General features: G+C 36.9%; 1 protein-coding gene across 1 annotated transcript in view; it reads left to right on the top strand.

Annotated features, from left to right (window-relative positions):
- The window catches only part of LOC141492893 (diacylglycerol kinase iota-like), a 63477-nt gene that overhangs the window by 32880 nt on the left and 7764 nt on the right, over positions 1 to 22833 (top strand). Inside the window, exons 3-4 of the mRNA XM_074193603.1 lie at positions 4375 to 4495; positions 21572 to 21608. Coding sequence (XP_074049704.1) covers positions 4375 to 4495; positions 21572 to 21608 — 158 coding nt within the window. The remainder of the gene's footprint in view (positions 1 to 4374; positions 4496 to 21571; positions 21609 to 22833) is intronic.

The raw sequence follows: 22833 nt of genomic DNA, 5'->3' as shown, positions 1-22833 counted from the left end.
TTTACAAACTTCAAAGAGGGCTCCCTTTTTCTAGTAATCTTCCATTTGACAAACACAAATTCGTCTGCCTTTCGATATTCTTACTTTTTAGATTGTGTATGATCACATCCCCACTTAGAGTTTTCATCTTTCTAGACTGATAATTCCCATATAATTTTATTGTATTTGTAAAAGGCTATCCTCATATAGAAGTCACTCCATCTTCTAAATAGGGAAGGCCTTCTTCTCTTTTATTTTTCTCACTTACAAAACCATGAATAGCATCTTGTATTTTAGGTACTGGTGGACATTCATGTTTATATATAGTCTCTCCATACCATATGTAATCAAATGACAGTAATGGCTTATATTTCTCTATTCCTTTAAGTTTTGCAAATGATATTCAGATATCCTTTTTTTAATTTATTTTTTATTCTCATTTTGTACAAATGTTTTTTACATTAATAAAATATTCTTGTTTACAAGTAAACAAAATACCCCTCCCCTCTATCTATGAAAATAGATAGACTTGCTTGGGCGAAAAAACTAAAGGGGAGAGAAAAAAATTAAAATAAAAAAATAATAGTAATAATTGTAGGTATGGCCAGGTGGCGCAATGGATGAAGCACCAGCCCTGGAGCCACAAGCACCTGAGTCCATATCCAGCCTTGTAAACCCAACAATCACCCAGCCGTGTGACATGCAAGCCACCCGATCCCCACTACCCTGCAAAAACCAAAAAGAAGAAAAAAAAAAGACCCAAAATAAAATAAAATAGTAATAATAGTAGGGGTGGCTGGGGGCATACAGAGCATTGGCCCTTGAGCCAGGAGCACCTGAGTCCAAATCCAGCCCCAGACACCCAAAGATCCCCCTGCTATGTGGCCCCAGGCAGGCCACCCAGTCCCACTTGCCCTGCACCCTCCCCCAAATAATAATAATAAAAAATGTGCTTCATTCTTTGTTCCAACACCAATAACTCTGTCATGGGTGGATCACATTCTTTATGATAAGTCCATCACAAAAGTTACTTCCATATTTTTCCAAAGTTGCCATTGCTGATCGCAACTCCCTCCTTTCTTATTTCTCCACTACCATGTACTATATTTTCTCTCTCCTTTCACTCTGACTCTACTGTAGGGTCGCTGAGTGGTGCAGCAGACAGATCCCTGGTCCTGGGGCCAAGAAGCCCTGAGCCCCCCTACCACCCCTTAGGCCCAGAATCCACCTGGCCCTATGGTCCAGGGCAGACCTTCCAATTCCAGCCCCTTGCAAGAAGTAAAAACGAAAATGTGTCATATCTGAACACTCTCCCCTCATGGTCCATCCTCTTCTCCTTTATTCACACACCCCCCCCTTCCCCCATCCCCCCTTCTTACTCCGGATGTCTATACCCCATTGAGTATATATGCTGTTTCCTCTCCTAGCCATCTCTGATGAGAGCAAAGGTTCCCTCATTCCCCCTTGCCTCCCCCCTTCAATATCATTGCAATAACTCATTGTAATAAAAAAAATCTTATTATGTGAAATATCTTGGCCTATTCCCTGTCTCCTTTTTCTTTCTCCCATTACATTTCCCTTTTTTTCTATTGACTCCATTTTTACACCATATTTTATCTTCAAATTCAGCTTTCTCCTGTGCTTCAACTATAAAAGCTCCCTCTACCTGCTCTATTAACTGAGAAGGTTCATATTAGTATTATCAGTGTCATTTTTCTATGCAGGAATACATGCAGTTCATCCTCATTAAGTCCCTCCTATTTCCCCTCTCTCCTCCAATCTCCATGCTTCACCTGAGTCCTGTATCTGAAGATCAAACCTTCTGTTCAGCTCTGGCCATTCCAAAAGGAACCTTTGAAATTCCCCTGGTTCGTTGAAAATCCATCTTTTTCCCTGGAAGAGGACATTCAGCCTTGCTGGGTAGTTCATTCTTGGCTGCATTCTAAGCTCTTTTGCCTTCCAGTATATTGTATTCCAAGCCCTATGAGCTTCCAATGTAGTTGCTGCTAAGTCCTGTGTGATCCTGACTGCAGCTCCACAATATTTGAACTGTGTCCTTCTGGCTGCTTGTAATATTTTCTCTTTGGCTTGGGAGTTCTGGAACTTGGCTATAATATTCCTAGTGGTTGGTTTTTTGGGATCTCTTTCTCAGGGGGATCAGTGGATTCTCTCCATTTCTATTTTGCCCTCTGCTTCTAGAATATCAGGGCAATTTTCCTGTAGTAATTCTTTGAAAATGATGTCAAGGCTCTTTTTCTGATCATGACTTTCAGGTATTCCAATAATTTTTAAATTATCTTTCCTAAGCCTGTTTTCCATATCAGTTGTTTTTTCAATGAGATATTACATTTTCTTCTAATTTTTCATTGTTTTGGTTTTGAAGTATTGATTCCTGATTTCTGGTAAATTCATCAATCTCCCTGAATTCTATTCTTTGTCTGAAGGATTTGTTCTCCTCAGAGAGTTTTCTTATCTCTTTTTCCATCTGGCCAATTTTGCTTTTTAAAGCATTCTTCTCCTCAATAACTTTTTGAACTGTTTTATCCATTTGACCTAAGCTGGCTGGTTTTTAGCATGCTATTTTCTTCAGCATTTTTTTGAATTTCCTTGACTAAGCTGCTGACTTCATTTTCATGTTTTTCCTGCATCTCTCTCCTTTCTTTTCCCACTTTTTCTTCCAACTCCCTCATTTGATTTTCAAAGTCTTTTTTGAGCTCTGTCATAGCCTGAGCCCAATTTCTGCTTTTCTTGGAGTCCTTAGATGCAGGAGCTTGTGCTTCCTCATCTTCAGACTGAGTATTTTGATCCTTCTTGGGCTCATTTGCAAAATATTTCTCAATAGTCTTCCTCTTATTTCTCTGCTTGCTCTTTTCCCAGCCTGGGCCTGGTTTTGGGGTGCTTCCTGAGCTTTTGGGATACTCCCACAAGGGTCTCAGTGTGTGAGGCTCTGTCCTCCCTCCTGGTCTGTGAATGACCATAAGCATCCCTCTCTGCCACGGGGCAAGGTGGGTGGGGGCCTGTTGTTCTATGGGTGGGCCTAGACTGAGATCAGGATCTGAATGTGGTCAGAGATCCAGAGTCCTGTTCCAGAGGCAGAGGACAGAGCTAGACAATCCCTCTTCACTCCCCTCCCTCAACTCATTGGGCTTATGCCCTGGGGGCTCCTGCTTACCAGCTCCCAGCCTGCTTCTGTTTCCAGGTCTGGGCTGTGGAGAGACCAAGCTGCTGGCTGTGTGTACTGAGGGCTGGGCTCCACGTGCTCCCTCTGGCAGAGGTCCCCTGCTGTTCCCCCACTTTGTGCCTGGTGCTCCCCAGGGTGCAGCTCAGGAGACTCCCCAGCTGCTGTGAGCCACGGCTCCCAGTGCCCTGGGGCTGCCTCTGGGAGGCTGAAGTTCTTTCGCTCTGGCGGGCCACCCCTCCGGTGGGCCGCCCCTCTGACCCTGGGGAGCAGAGCCTTTCTGCTCTTTTCCAGGTTACCTTGAGTAGGAGAACTGCTTCACTGGGTCCCTTTGTGGGTTCTGTCTTTTGAAAGTTTAGTTAGAGTCCTTAGCTTATGAGTTTTATCAGAGAGCTTCTAAGACTCGATCCCTTCTTGTCACCATCTTGGCTCGATATTATCCTTTTCAATCTTCATACTAACCCTCTGAGATAGGTACTATTGTTATTCCCATTTTGATAATATTCCTATTATTCCCTCAGAGGCAAGTGAGGTTTAAGAGATACCAAGTTATTTGCCTAAATTCACAAGAGGATGAGGGAGAATATGATAGCAGATCTTCACTCCAAATCTTCATGACTACAGAAAACAGAATTCTCTTACATTATTTTACCTCGAATTAAACACATTAATGTTGAATAAATATTTTATGAAGGAAATATTGCTGGACTTGGAGGAGTTAGGAAGACATGGGTTTAGATCTTGCCTCTGCCACAAGTTCTGAGACTATATATTGACCTCCCTGAGCCTGTTTTCTCTTCAGTAAAATTAAGGTGACCATAATATCTACCTCACAGGGCTGGGAGAATCAAATAAAATAATGTCCACTAAGGACAAACACAGAAATACATTATTGATTTTAGTACAAATAAAAGAGAACTATGCTATAAAATAACTAAAGGAGACATGGTTAGCCCCATTCGTACCAGTTTTAGTTTGGCTATGGAATAAATATAATTAGCTCTGGAGCTGGGTAGAGAAAGCCAAATATTCTGGCTACCTATTTGATAAATGATGCAACTGAGAAATGTGATTTCTATTTGTTTGGTTTCTCCTCTGGGTCCTCCAAGGTAGAAAGCATTTGTGGTTTGCTGTTCTCACTCTTAGAGTTTGCCTCTTCTGCTGCACAACTGCCTTAGCTCCAAATGCTAAGTTTTTTTCTTGCATTTATTTTGCAGCTCATAGAATGCTATAAGAATGGAGGCAGTCTGCTAATCCAGGGACCGGATCACTGTTCACTCCTTCACTACGCAGCTAAAAGTGGGAATGGAGATATTGTGAAATACATCCTTGACCATGGTGAGTAGATAGAATGAACTAAGATTCATTTATCTGCAGACAGAAGTGGTTCTTAAAAAATGACAATTTTGACTAAGGCTACTTTTAAATTGGTCTAATTAATTCTCTGTACCCCTTCAACAACAAAAGTCATTTTAAAGTCTTCTACTATTTTTTATAACATTTATATGATTTTAAAGCTACCAAACACTTTCTATTGATATTTCCAGAGAGATGTTTCAGGAAATAAGGTGCCACAAGTATTACAATGAATCTTAGCTGTTACTTTCAGATTTCTATGTCTACACACAATTTAGGTAGATCACAGAAACCATCTGAAGAACCCTGAGAAGATCAGAGCTTTAGAGCTACAAGAGACTTTTATGGTCCTTTAGTGCAAACCCCTTATTATTCAGGTAAGAAATGATGAGTACTTGTCAACAGTGACCCAAGTCCTGAGTGGTTGATCAAAGATCTGTAGTTAAGTTCTCAACTTTCAAATCCAGAAATCTTTTCATTGTACCATGCTGACTTCCAGGTTTACCTTACTCTTTAATCCTAAGGGAGAAGAATGGCTTAATATAGATTAGCAGAGAAGTATAGTCAAATAAGAGAATCTGTCTAAATCATATCTGACCAGGGATATATTCTTTTTTTAAAAATTTATTTTTAAGGCAACGGGGTTCAGTGACTTGCCCAAGGTCACACAGCTAGGCAATTATTAAGTGTCTGAGGTCGGATTTGAACTCATGTCCTCCTGAATCCAGGGCCGGTGCTCTATCTACTGCACCACCTAGCCGCCCCCCATTCTACACTTTACCATGGGAATTCATTTGAAGACTTTCAATGATAAGAGCTCATCAACCCTGGAAGCCTATTATAATTTTTAACAATTCTAATTGTTATGATTTTTTTTAACTCTTTTCAAAGTTTTCCTCTGTCATTTTCATTAGTTTCTTGTAGTTCTATCATCAAGGACCAAGCACAATAATTCTAATCCCTCTAGTACTGGAGCGGGAAACCTCTAGTTCACAGGCCATATTAGTCTGGTGCTGCCAAGACAACTGCAGAAGGGACTGGGGATTCAATAAATCTTGGAGCTTTTAGGGTTGAATTTATTAAATGTTTGACCAAATATAGCCCATGATGATATTATAAATATCCAAATGACCCTCAGCAGACAAAAAGGTTCCCCCTTCCTGCTCTAGAACATGGCAGCCATTCAACTCCTTGAACATAGATGTTTCCCTCCTTCTTGTCCTGTATTTTCTCATGATCTGCCTGGACATATCCTCCCTTCTTTATCCATGCAATTTATATGTTTTAACATTTCTTTTTTAAAAATATCATTTTATTCCATCTGGCACAACATTCAAGCCTTCAGAGGTTAGAATATTTGAGATTTTGATTCCATATATCTCACCTATACATCCTCATTCATGGCATCTAACAACATGTCAAGTATTCTATATATTCTTTTATTCAAATATGATATAACATCAATACATTAATCACCAGTATTTGGGTCTGGACATTTATTTGGTTCTGAATCTAATTGTACCAATATATAGTTCCCTTCTCTTCATCTTGCTCACAAGTGAGAAATTTTCTCAAATGTCTTGCTTCAATCAAAGTGTATCATGACATTCCCTAGTATTGCAGTGTAGTGCCTTTGTCATAAAAGGTAAATGAGGCTAGTCTGGCATAAGGCATAGCTTGTCTTTGATAATCTTGTCTTGGTTTCCCTTCACTGATATCTTCTTTTCTAAGTGTTCATGATCTCTTTAATAATCCATTCTAACATTTCTGTCAAGAATCAGAGTTATAGGGGCAGCTAGATGGTGCAGCAGATAGAGCACAGGCCCTAGAGTCAGAAGTACCTGAGTTCAAATCTGACCTCAGACACTTAATAATTACCTAGCTGTGTGGCCTTAGGCAAGCCACTTAACTCCATTTGCCTTGCAAAAAAACCCTAAAAAAAAGAATCCGAGTTATATTTGCTGGATCTCAAGTTTGAAGAATCTACCTTCTTTCTTTTTGAAAATTAGGACTATGGTTGCCTCTCCATAGTCCTGTGGAACCATTTTTCCTTCAGATGTATTTGGCATCAATTGAGCAATTAAATCTACTAGTTCTGTCCAGATTCTTGGATTCCATTCATCAGGGATTGTTTCTTGGAGCTTGTGTAAGGCAGCTAAGTATTTTCTTACTATCTTCTATTCCCTGTTAACCATTTGGGTTCTATCCTTCTGAGATTTGAAGACTATCTCACTTGACAGAGAAATTGCAAACAAAAAAAGACATCAGTTTTTCCTGCCTTTTGATTATATTTGTTGTCCCAAGCAGTGATTTGTCCTTTTATTGAGTTAAAACACTGGCCTAACATAAATTCATCCTAAGTTTTACCTTATTTTGTTATTATTTTGCTCTAGATACTATCCTTAAAGGAGTTTGTCATTCTTTCATATTCTGCAATCATTTGCCTTTGTTTCCATCTTCCATAGTTACCTTTTTTGTAATCTGTTCTGTATATCCATATTGTTCTCTTTAGATAATTTTTCATTTCTTCTTCATATGAATCTTTTAGTTTTGCATTATAAGATTTTATATTTAAAAGTACCCTATTCTTCTTCCCCTAGAAAATTAGGCCGTAGGATATAGTCTTTCCTTCTTTTGACTTATTTTCTATGTTCTATGCCTCAAAGTCTTAGTTAGATATTAGGCTATAATTGGAATTCAAATCCTTACCTAATATTTGTCCATCATTCTAGAAGAAGACCACAACATCAAGGAGGTGATTCCATGACAAGCACTTAAATTGGATATGAGTGAGGGGCGCTGTGCTAAGTCGCCAGCCTCACTTTCTCCTCCAGAGACATCTGGGTCCAATGGCCAGAAATGAATCAAGATGATTAGAGATGGCCCTGGATGAGGCAGTCAGGGTTAAGTGACTTGTTCAAGGTCACACAGCTAATTCATGTAAAGTGTCTGAGGCTGTATTCGAACCCTGTCCTCCTGACAACCTTGTTCTCCTAACTCCAAAGTCAATGCCCTATCCACTGCATCACCTAGCTGACTTAGAACTATCACTCCTTCAAAAACTCCAGTTACTTCTGCTTCACATTTTTCCTGTTTGGTTAGAATCAAATTGAGAAAGATAGCTCCCTTCCCTACCTCTTTCATCTTCTTAAGGGTGAAATCATCATCAAGATAAATCAATAATTTTTCAGTTACTTGGTTTTTATCATAGGAAAATTTTCAGACAGTTGAAGTCTTCAGTCATTGTTTTATCATGTCTTTTTTGCCAGTTTTTATAACCTACTCGAGAATTCATCATGAATGAAACTCCTTCTTCCTGGGCAATCTTTAATATATTCTCATCATATTACTTTTACTTCTCTGTATTGATCCTTACCTAAATATATTCAACTGTATTCACCCACAATAGTTTTATTATTACCATCAACTTTATCTGACCTGTTTGTTTCAGGTATGATGTACATTTCATATATTCTAGTCTTTTTCTTACCTCTCAACAGATTTTAGTAATATTTGTAACACTGAATCTATCTACTTTATTTTTTCTGGGTGGATCTCTTAGACCCCAATTCTGTTCCCTGAGAATCTTAGTGCCATGTGACTAGCATGTCTCCTTTCCATGATCTGCCACTTTATATACTCCTAGTTCTGGGAACAATAATCAGATCAGCACTAGCATTATTGGATAGAATGATTCCTTCACTTACTGATTTGGACAACTACTCACATTTATGTGGTATCTCTTCCTATTAAAACAAGGTCCTTTGGGACAGAAACCCTCTTACTATATCTATATTTATTCCCGTCACTCAGGATATTGCCAACCATTGAGTGGGTCTTAATAAATGCATCATCAATTAATTATTTAATTGCATTAAGATATCTGGCTCAATATTTGCTATATTGCACATTTTTTGCATTTATATATATTCAAAATAATGAGTGTTTTTATTGTCTTTCTTCTGGATATTGACTCCTATGACTTACTAGGCACTTCCACTGCTTTTATTCTTCTGTTATCACCTTCTCTTTGTTCTTACATTTAGATAGTTTCTTCCCTGCCCTCTCCATTTTTCTTAACCATATTGACAACAGAAAATATTCTTTTACCAGCCCTTGTTCAATGTACTTCATCCCTTGCCTGTCATTACTGTACCTTAAAATTACTGTTTCAAATCCCATTATCTGGCACCATCTTGTCAATTGGGTATTAACTTCCCAAATGCTACCTTTTCTCTAAATTCCTTATTTTCAAGTGACAACAACTATGAAAATATTTCCTGTGCCTCTAACAGTCATACTTTCCTATATAGGACTTCATATTCCCTATATTACTTCTGTGCTTCAATGGATTTAGGTTATAATCAATTTAGGTACTCTCTCAAAAGGAACAGACTATGACTCTTGTATTTCTTTCCATTATGGGATATTCTTGTTCATGCCTTTTCATAAATCTTCCATAGAGAACTTTTATGTCTTACACTAGGCTTTTAAATATTTTGTATATATCTATGAAGTTCTTAGTTTATTTGCCTGCTATGCCTCATTCTTACTCCAGGACTGACTTATCTTTTCTTTGTATCATATAAATATCCCTGGATAATAGCCTATAATCTTCCTTTTTATATGTAAACAAGAGTAACATGCTACAGCCTATCTATGTCATAGATAAACTCTCCATTCCCCTCTGAATCATAAGAATTTTTGTTTCTTCAGAGATTGAGTTTTTTTTCATTATTCACAATTCAGTCACTACCAGATAGTTAAAAAATAGTTTTGTGTCAGGTAGTAATTTGCTGAAAATGCTTTGCAGTTTTCCAAGTGTACTCTAGAGTCTTTTCTAATTCTAATTAGTTCTAGAATCTTCATTGTCCCCTGTCAGTGGATGTCTAAAATGCATGTACTATTAGCTTGATGAATTACCTATCCAAATTCATGTTATAGTCTGAACAACAGGCCTTATATGTTTGGGATCACTCCCATTTCTTTGGATAGAATGTAGTTTGTTAAGATGCATATGTCCTGTCAATGTATTTTTCTTTTCACTTAAAATATTGGCCTGATTAAGACTCACTTTTCAATTTTATCAATTAGGGTTTTTATTTGATCTGTAGTGATGTCTGAAGCTAAGAAGTACAGATGAAATATGCTATTAAAGCTAAATCTAGAGAGGTCACAAAATGAGGCAGAGAGAGAGATAGGGACAGCAACAGAAACAGAGTTGTTTCACTAACTTGATGAATCCAGTTAGTGTGAGCTTAGAATTAATGAGGACCAAATCTTCATTCCCATGTGACCTAATTAGCTCTACACCAAGAAAAACACTGTTCCCATGGCTATCAACCACATCCCCAGCTCCAACCAACTATCTGGGACTTGATAGAATGTGAATGGTACAGCATCATGCATCACTGTTGTTCAACAAATCAACTCAATGTATACAATCGATCAAGGTTAATTAATAAAAAATGAAATGCAACCATTGTAGATCTCAGATCCTCCTTCTGTCAAGTTAGCACATAATACCAGTTTCACCTTTAATGCCCATTCTACTCTGTCATTTTGTTCGTGGAGCTGGTTGTGATAGTCAGAATGTATACAGATTCACCACCACCTGAAGGAAGCACTTTGGCTCTTCCCTTTTTGTTTGAGTTATAGCTTTGTAGTCTGTAATGGAAAGTCCATATCAGCTTTGGTAAAAAAAAAATTGGGGTGTCTCCTCCTTGCCATCCCAAGTAAATCATTTTCCCTTCTGGGCAAGGCACACCTTGCTTAGAACAAACTCGGTTTTTTTGTTTGTTTGTTTGTTTTTTTGCAAGGCAAAGGGGGTTAAGTGGCTTGCCCAAGGCCACACAACTAGGTAATTATTAAGTGTCTGAGACCGGATTTGAACCCAGGTACTCCTGACTCCAGGGCTGGTGCTTTATCCACTACACCACTTAGCCACCTCTACAAACTCGTTTTTAAATGCAGGTACTAAAAACCACCTATAATGAAATTAGCAATTGTTTTCTAGATTGGAAACTGTTCGATTTCTTAAGCCATCAATGAATTAAATAGCAGTTAGTGAGACTGTAAAATAATGGGAAGATTTTGAGAGAATAATAGTATAGTGACCAAAAATATCATTGGACTTGAGAAGAGTTTTTCAAACATATAGCAGAAAAAATAACATTGTCAGTCCTTATTTGATGTACGTAGATTCTGAATCATATACTGACACTTAACATGGTGTCCCAAAATAATTCATTTCACTATGTAGTGCCAAAAGTTGCTCTCTAAGGCTATAGTTTCTGAGGTCATGAAAATATGGAAGGAAGTTTCACACAGATAGTTGATGAAATTACAGGGTCACATTCTACATAGTCTCAAAAATTACACTCAGAAATTGCCATCACATAAGCAAATTTCATTTCATTTAATTGGAGTATGACTTGAAATTTGGAATAGAATCAAATTGGACAAAATAATTCAATATTCTGCCTAATATACCCTAGAATGAAGATATAGATAATTAGATAGGAAGAAAATAAGAAGGAAAAAAGAAGAAAATGACATAGCTGGTACATTGGATTAGAATAAGAGGACATATATTTGAATCCTCACTCTGCTAATTAATGCCTGGATAACCTTGAACAAGAAAATTAAAAGTTCTATGAGATTCACTTTCCCCATATGTAAAACCAAGGGATTGGAATAATGGTCTGTAAGGTCCTTTGCAGACCTAAATTTATATTCCATATGATCCTAGACAGTGAATTCTGAGTCTTGTGAAGGATTTTTGATTTGACTCACGTCTCCATTGTGGCTTTACATGGTCTGTGTCCAAGGTACATGATGAGTCTGCTTAAGTTTTTGCAAAGAAACCATTGATTAGAGTAACATTAAAAACTCAAAGGGGCTCTTTAGCAGAGTGAATAAGTGACATGGCATGTGGTTCTAATATCAGTTCCTTTTCTTTGCCTTTTCCATCATTACCACCCCAAGGTTGCTTGTCTCTCCTACCTCTCAGTTGTGGCATTTGTGGTTGGAGATTGTGGTCCCAATGATGATTTCAGCTCACTAAAACATTACCCCATTTCCAAAAGGCAGAAATGAGAGATTAGTGACTCTCACAGACCCAGTAATCAGTGATTAATTTCTCTTCCAAGGGATCTTTTAAAAACCAGACTTTTGAGCAATGAACCAAAGGGAGGGGGGGGCTCTGCATGGATTCTGGCTTGAAGGATGTTGTACATTGTAGAAAAGTCTGTGAAATGTTGAATCTTTTTCTCCCTTCATCTTCTCCCCGACCTCTCTCATAGCCACAACCTGCTGCTTTCCTTTATGAAAAACTCAAGTTTGGGTATTTGGAGAACTGAAAGGGGAATCAAGAGAGTAGGAGAGTTAACAATTCCTCACAGACACTGGTGAGAGACATTAAGGATGGGGAGTCATTCCAGCTGAGTTTACCCCCAGTGGTTCCTGCTTTTCAGCTCCTTTCAACCATATTTTCCACCACCCCCCCTTTCCTCCTCTTCTGTTTGGCCCCTTTGAGAGACTTTCGTCTTGTTTTATTCTTTTACCTCCCCACACATTTTGTTCTTTTGTTTTTGTCCCCCCCCAACTGCCCCCTGCTGTTTTTCCTGATAGAAATCTCACTCATGCATTTCCTTTTGGATTTCTATGGGGTAATTCTGTCGTCTTGTGTTGCCTTCAGTCTCTTTTTTTCTTTCTCTGCCTCTTGTCCCCAAGAGAAACGGCCACCTTCCCGCTGGGACAGGATGACAGTGCTGTTAGCGTTCCCAGTGCCAGTTTTCCCCACATCTGTGCAGCTTTTGTCCCATGGCAGAGGGGGATTTGGAATGGTCGGCTGGCAGCGTCAGGGAGACTAATGGAAAATGAGGGCCAAAGAGGAGAAGGGGGTGGGAAGGTGGGAGCGAAAGTAAAGGGGATTTTGGAGGACTGAGTAGAGACAGAGGAGAAAAATACAACTTGGGACAAATTTTAAGGGTGTCCACAAGAAAGACTCAAAAGATTCCAGTTTCACTGTTAGGAGTGGAGTGGTCCAATGAATGTTCTCCGACAGGGCCTGTGCAATTGCAACTAGAGGGTGAGCATATTTAAGGAGAAAAATTGATGTTTAGAATAATGCACTAAACTGTGCTGTCTTGGTATTAGAGGATGATTTTCTAGGACTTGCTATTTTTCTCTAATAATTTCTTATCTGGATGCCAATCTATTTTAACCCTCCCATTACTTTCTTTCCTTCATAGTTCTCCTACTTACTATCTAGAAATCAATGTCTTCTGACCTCATATTTCAAATATGAATCTCACTTAAAAATATTATCTGAGTCAAGTAGTAAGGCATCAAATGATAGGGTCTTATAGTGGAAAGCAAACTCAATCTAACCCTTCCTGTGAAGTAATCTCTCTTATAGCTTCTATGACAAAGATTCTTTCAGATGCCAACATGAGAACCACCAGCAACAGAGAACTCATTACACCTCAAAATGGTCCATTGCATTCTTGCAAAACTCTAATTGATAAGAAATATATCTTTTTATGAGACTCTCACGTGTCTCTCAGAAACTATCAGCCAACAGAACTCATTGTACTCTCTTAGACGAGGCAAAAACAAATCTATTCTTTCTTCCAAATGACAGCTCATCAGACAGTTGAAGACCACTATCTCGTGCCTCAAAGGTCTATATACTCTTTGCTAAATATTCTTGTGCCCGTGGCTTGGTTTTGAGTCCTCTCAACCTCCTCTCCATCATCTTTTGAGATCTTGAGAGATGCAGTGTAGTATATGGGAAGAAGAGCTAAAATTGGAATCTAGGATCCCTGAGTCCAAACCCTCTTGTAGATACTAGTAATATGGCCCTGAATAAGTCACAACTTCCTGTGTTTCAAATTCCTCTTTATAAAATTAGAACATTGGATTCTAAGACTCCATTCCAGATGTAAAAATATATTCCGTAAGGCAACTCAGTTTGTCAGTACTGAAATATGATTCTTGGGAGGCTATCTGGTACTCTAGGTGTGGTTTTATCAAGTTCAGTAGAGCATGCTATCACCATCCTCATTCTGGAGATGGTGCTCCTAAATAGCCTAAGATTGAATTCATTCATTTTTGGCTGCCATCTTTTGCCATTGGCTCAAATTAAGATTGCTCTTAAACTCCAGATTTTTTAAAATAAATTGCTTTTTTGATACCTTTCTCAGACTTATATAGTTAGTTGTATTTTGAAATACAAATGTAGGACTTTATATGTTTTAATTAATAAATTTAATCTTATTTGTGTAGACCCATCATTTTGTCATACAGAGGTTTAAATGTATTTTTTAAACCAGATTATACTCATACAATTCAATTTAATTCAGCATAACATTTATTAATTTCCTACAACATACATAGTATTGGGAATGCACAAACAAAATGAGATATTCATTCATTTATTCACCAAATATTTTTGGAGCTCTGAATATATAGGCAAAGAGTTATGCTGAGTGCTATGGGGAATTTAATATAAAATAAATTATCCCTGACCTCCAGGGTCCTTCAATTTAGTCAAGGACATAAAATATCTCCACTCTGGATGTAATTTGCATATTTACAAACTGGAATCTTGCATTCTGACCCTGGGACTCCAGCCTCTGATAGGTAAGCTTTCATCTTAACTTGTTGAAAACCAAGCAACCACCCTACTTCCCCAAATTTCCATTTCATGCCATCCTCTTTACATGCTTTTCCATATTCCCTTTACCTATAGTTTTTCTCATTAGAATATAAGCTCCCTGAGGGCAGGAATCTTACTTGCATATAAGGGTATCACCAGACCTTAGCATCATTCCTAGCACATAATAAACAATTTAATAAATGTTCTATCTACCTACCTACCTAACTAGCTGTATAGCCTCCCTATAAAATTGTATGTTAAATCTCATGAGTGATGCAATAAATATTCTAGGGATTCAAAAGAAAGAGTGTTATTTTGGGGGTTGAGGTCTCCAGGAAAGGTTTCATGGGATACGTAAGACTTATACCTTCAAGATAATATAAATTAGTCTTTGCCTCCTAGACTAGATCTTTTAGACAAGTTGTCATGGATCCTAGAAGAATATGGAGACAGACTATTTTGTATGTGTACAGACTAGCACAGCTTTTGTACCCCATACTTAACATTCTAAGCCTTGCTTTTAAATTTCATCTTCTTGCTCAGTATGTTCCTCACTGATATTTTGTCCCATTGAACGCCCTTCTCTTCCTTCTCTCTCCTTCTCCTCTCTATCCTTCCTAAGAGAGAATCTTTTTCCCTCCCCAAGTACAATAGTTTTATTCATTTCTTATATTTTTATGGCTAGTTCCCTCTGCTACTTCTGATTGGTTCACTCTTATCCAATCACTCATGTTTCTTCTTTGGCACATTTACTAAGCAGAACCACCCATCTTTCCCATCTCAGGCAGAGAAGTCTCAAGACTCATTTCTTCTGTGTCCTGTAGTAGAACCTCTAAGATTGGGAACCATAATGAATCTCTCAGCCTTTGTCATGTAGGAGAAAAGAAAAATGAAAAAGAATTCCTCAAAAATTAGGGTCCACACTTACCCAGTATGCAGACAGAAGATGGAAGTTTAGAAAATCCTCTTGAAGTTTTATAATCCAAGCCAAGTTTTTGACTAGGCCTATTCCCCTCCAACTCCAATCATTTGATCTCTGCCCCTCTACCTCGATGATCTGTTTTCTCTTGCAATATTTCTATAGATAGGGGCATAAGGGTAGTTGAAGTGAAAGTATTATCTTGGAAACCCTATTCAGTGCTTGGTTTCAGTCTCATTCATCAAAATGATACTAATCATTTCTACTTTCTCTCATTTCTGTTGGAGATTCTAAGGATAAAAAAAGAGATAACCGGAAAAAAAATTAAGCATTTTGTTATAAAGTAATCTTCCTCTTCATAAATAGTCAGAAAAACCGTTCCCCATTCCTCTTTCCAACATTAGACTATGGATACAATACACCAAAAAAATAATTTTGCAGTCTCGTCCCTGTTTCTTACTCAAGAACTTTAAAACTTGGCTGGAATGGCTTTGGGGATATCTCATCTATTGAAGCAGCCCCCCATTGCCCTGAATGATACAGCCAAATGAAGGAGGAAACAGCCGCTTCAATAAGACACTGCTTCTGTTGCTCAAATATTTTTGCAATTAGCAGTAATGATGGGAACTGAACTACTGCAGTGATTGGGTCGCTTGTTTCTGTGCCTTTCCTTTCAGAATGAATGGCTCAAGAGGTTAGCAGAGGGCGTCCGTGGCTCTTTAAAAGACTGTTGGGCTTTGGAAATCTTCCTGCTCCTGGGTCTTGTTGAGGCTGCTCTGTCAGGAATGAATAGAACTAAAGTGGCTAGTTCTCAGGGACTCGTAATTTAAGGCACCAAGAGGCTTCATACATAGTGGAGAGGAAAGGGGCCCCATGGGGTTGGGGAGGAGGGGGAAGCAGAGAGAGGGCAAGAGTAAGTTCTCTCTGGTTTCCTCCTCTCCTGCTTATTGCCAACTGCCAAGATGAGGCCTTCATCACAAAGATATATACAAATATATATATATATATATATATATGCATATATATGCATATATACATATAAATGTATGTGCAAACACACATACACACATACATATATATATATATATATATATATACATATACCCAACATACTTATATGTGCATACACACAGTTCTAGTCAGTTCTAGCTCAAACATTTCACATGTGTCAGCACCCTCTTCTCAGGTATATGAACATCACCCTAGTGAGATCCTCATAACCTCTTACCTGTCCTATTATAATATATAATCCCTTTCTAACTTGCCTTCTTGGCTATAGTGTGTCTCATCCAGTATGTCCTTTATGGCAGTCCAGCTAATATTCTTAATGAGATAGACAAATTACATTATTCCTCTTCACAGAAGCCTACCTTGGCTCTGTATTGTTGACTAAATAAAATGCTGTATAAAAATCTCTTATTTAACCTGCTATTTAAGACACTCCACAAACCAATGGATTGTATCCAATCATGTAATATAATCATGAAGAGGGAATTGATTTTAGAGTCTGAAAAGTTGGGTACAGATTCTGCCTCTTACTATCTGTGACTGGGGAAATCATGTTGCTGCTTGGATCCACAATTTTCTCATGTATAAAATAAGGGGGTCAGACTAGATGAATAGTGTTAAAATGAAATTGAAACAATGGACATTAATCCACGTGTGAGAATTCTTGCAGGCTGCTTATTTAAAATTGATATTATCTATGTTTCATTGTATTTTTATTTATTTTGCTAAATATTTTCCAATTACACAGCTAGACAATGTATGGATAGAGCACCAGGTCTGTCATCAGGAAGACTCATCTTCCTGAGTTCAAATATGTCCTCAGACCCTTACTAGCTGTGGAACCCTGGACAAGTCACTTTACTTTGCTTTGGTTTAATTCATCTGTAAAATGAGCTGGAGAAGGAAATGGTAAAGCCACTCCATTATTTTATACCAAGTAAATCTCAAAAGGGGTCATGAAGAATCAGATGACTAAAAAAAAAGGAGATAAGTTACATTTTTTTGATCCACAAGGTGAAGAAATAAGGGTGGGCTAAATTCATGATAGTGGCCACTAGGTGACCCAGTGAATAGAGCACCAGCCCTGGAATCAGGAGGACCCAGATTTGAATGAGTTCAAACCTGGCCGCAAACTCTTAAGAATTATCTAGTTGTGTGTCAGTCACTTAACTCCATTACCTTGGGAGAAAAAAACAATCCCTCCCCGCCAAAAATCCCAAGACTGGATGAATAAACTTGGTGTCAAAGTGAATAGAATGGTGGAATAAGGAAGATTTGAATTCAAATTCATCCTCTAACACTTACTAGCTGTGTGACTATGGGCAAGTCACTTGACCTTCCTTCACTTGTAAAATAGGGATAATAAGCCCTGTGGCTTCTGATTGCATTAAATGATATAATATTTGTAAAGTCCTTAGCAAACCAAAAAGCACTATGTAAATGTTAATTCATGTTATTACTACTATCTCTAGTTATTATTAATAATCACTATTATAATTAATAGTGATTAATTATTATTAATTATTATTACGATTAACAATAAATGCATGGAGAGGAAGGAGAATGCTAGGGAATGGAATGAGCAAATATACACAGGTGAGAAAGAATCAAGTATGCCTGGGAAATTGTGAGGAGAGCAATTTGACCAGATGATATATTTCAAATAGAAAAATAGTAATGAGAATATTGGGAAGCCAAATCAGTGCCACTCTAAAATGTTTGTTGTTTTAACCAATGGGCAGTGAAAATCTACAGAAGGATTTTTAGGTGGAAAACAATTTAATTACTATGTTTTTTTAATCAGAAATATTTTACTGAACATATTTGAGGAGGTAAGACTAAAAGTACCATGGTTATTTATTCAATAAATTTTATTGTTCTAACATATTCAAAAGGCAGAGCAAATAATAGGCTATTTTGGTAGAATAGACATAAGATTATAAAATCTTGAATTGAGGTCTTACAGTAGGAATGGAAATGGAAGGATGGAAATGAGAAATTTTATAAATAATAAAAGCAATATAGTTGGCAACAGAGTGAATATAGATGGCAAGCTATTTGATAGTTTTTAAACCAAGATATATGAGAGAATAACTGGATGCTAGCTTTGGAGACAGGAAGATATGGGGCCAAGTTCAGCTTCTCATGACTATAGGCTATGTGATCATAGAAAAAAAGTATTTCATCTTCAAGAATCTCAGACAATAAATCACAGATATGTTGCTAATCAATATAAGTAGAGGATATTTCCACACAAGGAGTTCGCTAATTAAGTCATATGTATACATCCAACCCAAAACAATAGTATCGGAGGTTAGAATAGTATCATTGAATAAAATGTGAAAGATAAGAGGGGGAGCCAGTTTGAAGTGAAAAGAGATGTTGAATTTGACCATCTACTAGTTAAGATTCAGTTGGAGGGTGGACTGAAAATTGACATGAAAATATTTATCAGTGAGTGACAAAATTGGATCTTAGGTGTAGATATATAGAGTTAGGTCATTTGCATGGAGATGATGATATCAGCTATGTGATAGATTGAGCTCATTGAGAGTTAAAAAGAACGAATCTTAAGATCTGAGAATTACATTGTCCTGATTTCAAGCTAAGCTTTATAGAACCTTTATCAAATAAGTGGATATTCAGCTTAATCTTTGTTTTTGAGGGGTGATTAGAGGAGCAAAATAAAATTTGCTCTTATTTTATATCACTAACATTTCCTAATATATGCCAGTTTTCATGGTGGGCATATTTAAATTGATTAGATCACATATTCATTGAGTATGTTCTTATTGTATAAAAGTAATAATGTGGCTTTATGTAGAGATTTGATCCTTTTATTGGTGAATTTTCTAAATCAAAATAATAAAATTATTCTCCTATTTTAAAAGCAAAGTATAAAATAACAGGCATAGAAAATTTCATTAAGGAAGAATTCTAGGACAATAAAATGGCAGAAATTACCCATGTTATTCTTAAAGTTTTCAGAGATCCTGTTTTTTTTAGACTCTTTTTAGAGCTTATGTTTTATGAGTTTTACTTAGTTGGGAAAAATCTTTTGTATTGTGAATTCAGCAATCAACACCAAATGTAAACATCTTAATACACGAAAAATAAAGAATATTGTTTAAGAAATTCTCAAATTTTGGTGGCTACTGTTGTTTTTATAAGAAAATATTACATCTTAGAAAATATCAAAATTATCCTCCTGAAGTTCTATTTTATTTTTCTTCTAAGTACTTTTGTATTACTGATGATCCCATAGTTTTTGCATGTTTGGAGTTATTTCAAAATTGACTAACTCTCCCATGTACTCCTTTCCCATGATCCCATGATAAAGTATAATTAAACACAAAATTTAAAATAATTTCCATATTCCAAATTTATATGTCATTCTGCAATTGTACATCACCTTTCTCTGCTAAAGGGTGTGAGGCATGCTTTGTCAGTATTCTGTAATCATGATTCATCTGCTATGATAAGTTTAAAATCTTTCACAATATTTTTTTTCTTTACATTATTGTGATCAGATAATTTGTTTTCCTGGTTATTCTAGCAGCCGAGGTTATACAAATCTTCCCAATTTTATCCGAACTTCTTATTTTTTCTTTTTATGGTACAACAATATTTGATTATAGTAACATAATAAATTGGTTTGGCTATTCCCTAAATGGTGTGCTATCTTTCTTTCCTATAATCCAAAAGTGCTGAAACAAATATTTATGTACATATGTGTCCTTTACCTCTGTCTTAGGAGTATTCACTGTATAATCTTAAAATTGCACCAAATATATGTTCATTTTACTCATTCAACAAACTTTTATAAAAACAAATTTGTTATATACCAGGAACTATTCTAAGTGCTGGGAATACAAACAAAGACAAAAAATGATCCCTTCCCACAAAGGTCTTACATTTTCTTGAGGGAGACAATATGTAAGTGATTGTGCATATGAGATAAATACAGAGTGGATGGAGGATAACAAGAGAAAAGTAGTAGCAGCTGGGAGACTTAAGAAAAGTTTCCTTGCTGAAACAGGGAGGAAACCAGGAAACATTGACAAATATCAAAATTATTTTCTTTTTTTCAGTTGATATTTTATTTTTCTAATTACATGTTATAAAAGTTTTCACCATTCATCCACATGCATATGCATATTTTAAAGTTACATAATTTCCTTCTACCCTCCCTTCCTACCCCTCTCCTCATCAGCAAGCAGTCAGGTGAATATTGTACATACACATTTATGTTTAACATGTTTCAGACTGGTCATTTTTGGTATGAGAAATTCAGATTAAGGGAAAAGAAAGAAATCCATGAGATAGAGAAGAAATACATAAGAGAAATTTTTAAAAAGTAAATGCAGTGTTCAGATTCTGTGGTATTTTTTTGTTTTTGTTTTGTTTTGTTTTTCTTCTTCTGAATGGGATAGCATTATCCATAGCCAGTCTCCTATGGTTGTCTGAGCTCTCTGAACTGCTGAGAGAACCTCAAGGTTGATCAACTCACAGTGTGGTTGTTAGTGTGGATGGTGTTCTCTTGATTCTTCTACTCCCTTTGTTCAGAAGAGATCCTATAATTCATTTCATGCTTCTAATTTGAAATTTTTTATACGGTGGTTGCTATCTTTCATTACTTAATTTCTAAATTTTTGATTGTTCAGATCCTTTCCCAATAATCTATTAGGAGAATGGTTCTTGAAGTGGGTTTTTTTCCCTTCTGTTGAAGTAAATTCATTTCCTCCAGTGTCTATAAAAATGGAGAAGTGATCACCAAGAGGAAGCCTTGATAAAAAAGATAGGGTTGGCATTGTCCTTCCTATGATAAAATATTACATATTCTTGGAGGACAAGTACTGGAAAGAATTCTCCTTGCTTAATAGAAATAGTGTAGATAGTCCTCACAGTCTCCAGAGGAAAATTTCACCTACAATTATTTCCTTTGTCCCTCTGTACCTTAGTTTATTATTTATGAATGAGGGGTTTGGACTAAATTATTCCTGAGGTCTTCCAGAACTAATAGTCCATAGTGCTATTATATTATTGTAGCCAAGTTAGCTACTAGTGAGTTCCAAGCTTGCTCTATAAGCCATCTAGGTCACAGTGGTTCCCTCCAGGCTTTGGACTCCTTTTGCATTCATAATTGAGCTATTCAGCACTGATTCTCCAATTATTTCATTTGAATTCCCAACTAGATCCTTGAAGGAAGATACCATGTTATATTTCTTTTTTTATACCCCACAGAATATAAATCCAAGCTTGGAATCGAGGAGAAATTCAGTAAATACTTTTGATTGGAAGGAAGGGCAACATTTGAGTATTCAGACTTTCTTAGTCTGAATACTCAAACGTGGCCCTCCATTTCAATCAATACCACTCTCTAGTTTTCATTTTATTTTCCAAAGACTTGTCTACCACTTTTCAATTCTCTTGGTTCCTTTATGTAAATGCTTTGTTTCTTGTGCAGGTCCTTCTGAATTATTGGATATGACAGACAGTGAAACGTGAGTACTTGTCCAGTATTCTAGAGCTTTTCATTGTCTCTTTGGAATATGGTTGGAAAATGAAGAGAACAGTATGTAGGATCTTAAAGGGATACATAGATGCTGTCCACTGCCTACCCTTTTAAAATGTCCATGTACAAAATCTATATTATGTTGTAAGAAGGTAGCACATCAGATTATAGAATGCTAGGTTTCAAATTTGGTCTACCTAAATTTAAATCCTACCCTATTAATGTGATTATGGACTAGCCATTTAACTTTTTGGTGGCTCAGGCAATTCCCCAAGACTTATCTACTAGATTATGTACGGGTTAGGATATGTGTTGGTGAAGAGAATTCCTGTAAAATCACACATCCAAGCCCTGTCTATTTATCTATTTATGATTTGTATAAGTTTTCCTGTACATATACACAATGATGCAACGATACCCACAAAGGAGTTATTTGTCAGAGAAACGTTCATTAGACTAGGAAACAGATGTCACTTCATGATTAGATATTAATCTTTTTTGTACCTTGGTTTATCACATGATGTATGGGACTCTGTGTTTCAACTAGCCAAGTATATTCCCTACAGAAAAAGAAACTTCTGGGTAGTGGTCTCTATAGTTAAAATTGGATCCAGAGGGGATGTCCACATTGAGAAACTAAGCAGAAAACTAAAAAAAATTGATGATTTAAGCTAAAACATTATTTCATGGATAGAAACATAAGATCAGATGGATCCAAAGGAATGTATTCATCCCAGCAATCTGAGTCCTATAATCTGGGTTCTCTCTCATAAACTTCATCTGACAGCACACAGGCAGCCCAAAATCAAATCAGTGAATCACAGAATTTGTAGAGCTGGTAAGAACCTCTCAGAGTTATGCTTCAACTAAAATGTGATATAGTTTTTTAAAAAATTGGTCTTAACCTCGGAATCTGGAGTATTTGGGGTTTGAATCCTACCTGGAACATTGATTATTGGAATGATTCTGACTAGTCATTCAACCCTGAGTCACAGTAGATTCATCTGTGAAATTTGGGTAATAACGGCCCCTTTCTGAAGGGTTAGAGCTGGAAGGGACTTAAGAAGTCATATAGCTAAATCCTTTCTTTTAGAGATAAAGGTAAGGATAAGGAGGATAAGGAATTTTTCTAAGCTCAGACAGGTACTAAAAGTTAGAGAAGGTATTTGAACACTTGTCCACAGATGCCTGAACCAGTTCCACTGGACTAAGAC

This window comes from Macrotis lagotis, chromosome 7 (genome assembly GCF_037893015.1).
Source record: "Macrotis lagotis isolate mMagLag1 chromosome 7, bilby.v1.9.chrom.fasta, whole genome shotgun sequence".
Lineage (NCBI taxonomy): Eukaryota > Metazoa > Chordata > Mammalia > Peramelemorphia > Peramelidae > Macrotis > Macrotis lagotis.
This window is presented reverse-complemented; position numbering and strand designations above follow the sequence as displayed.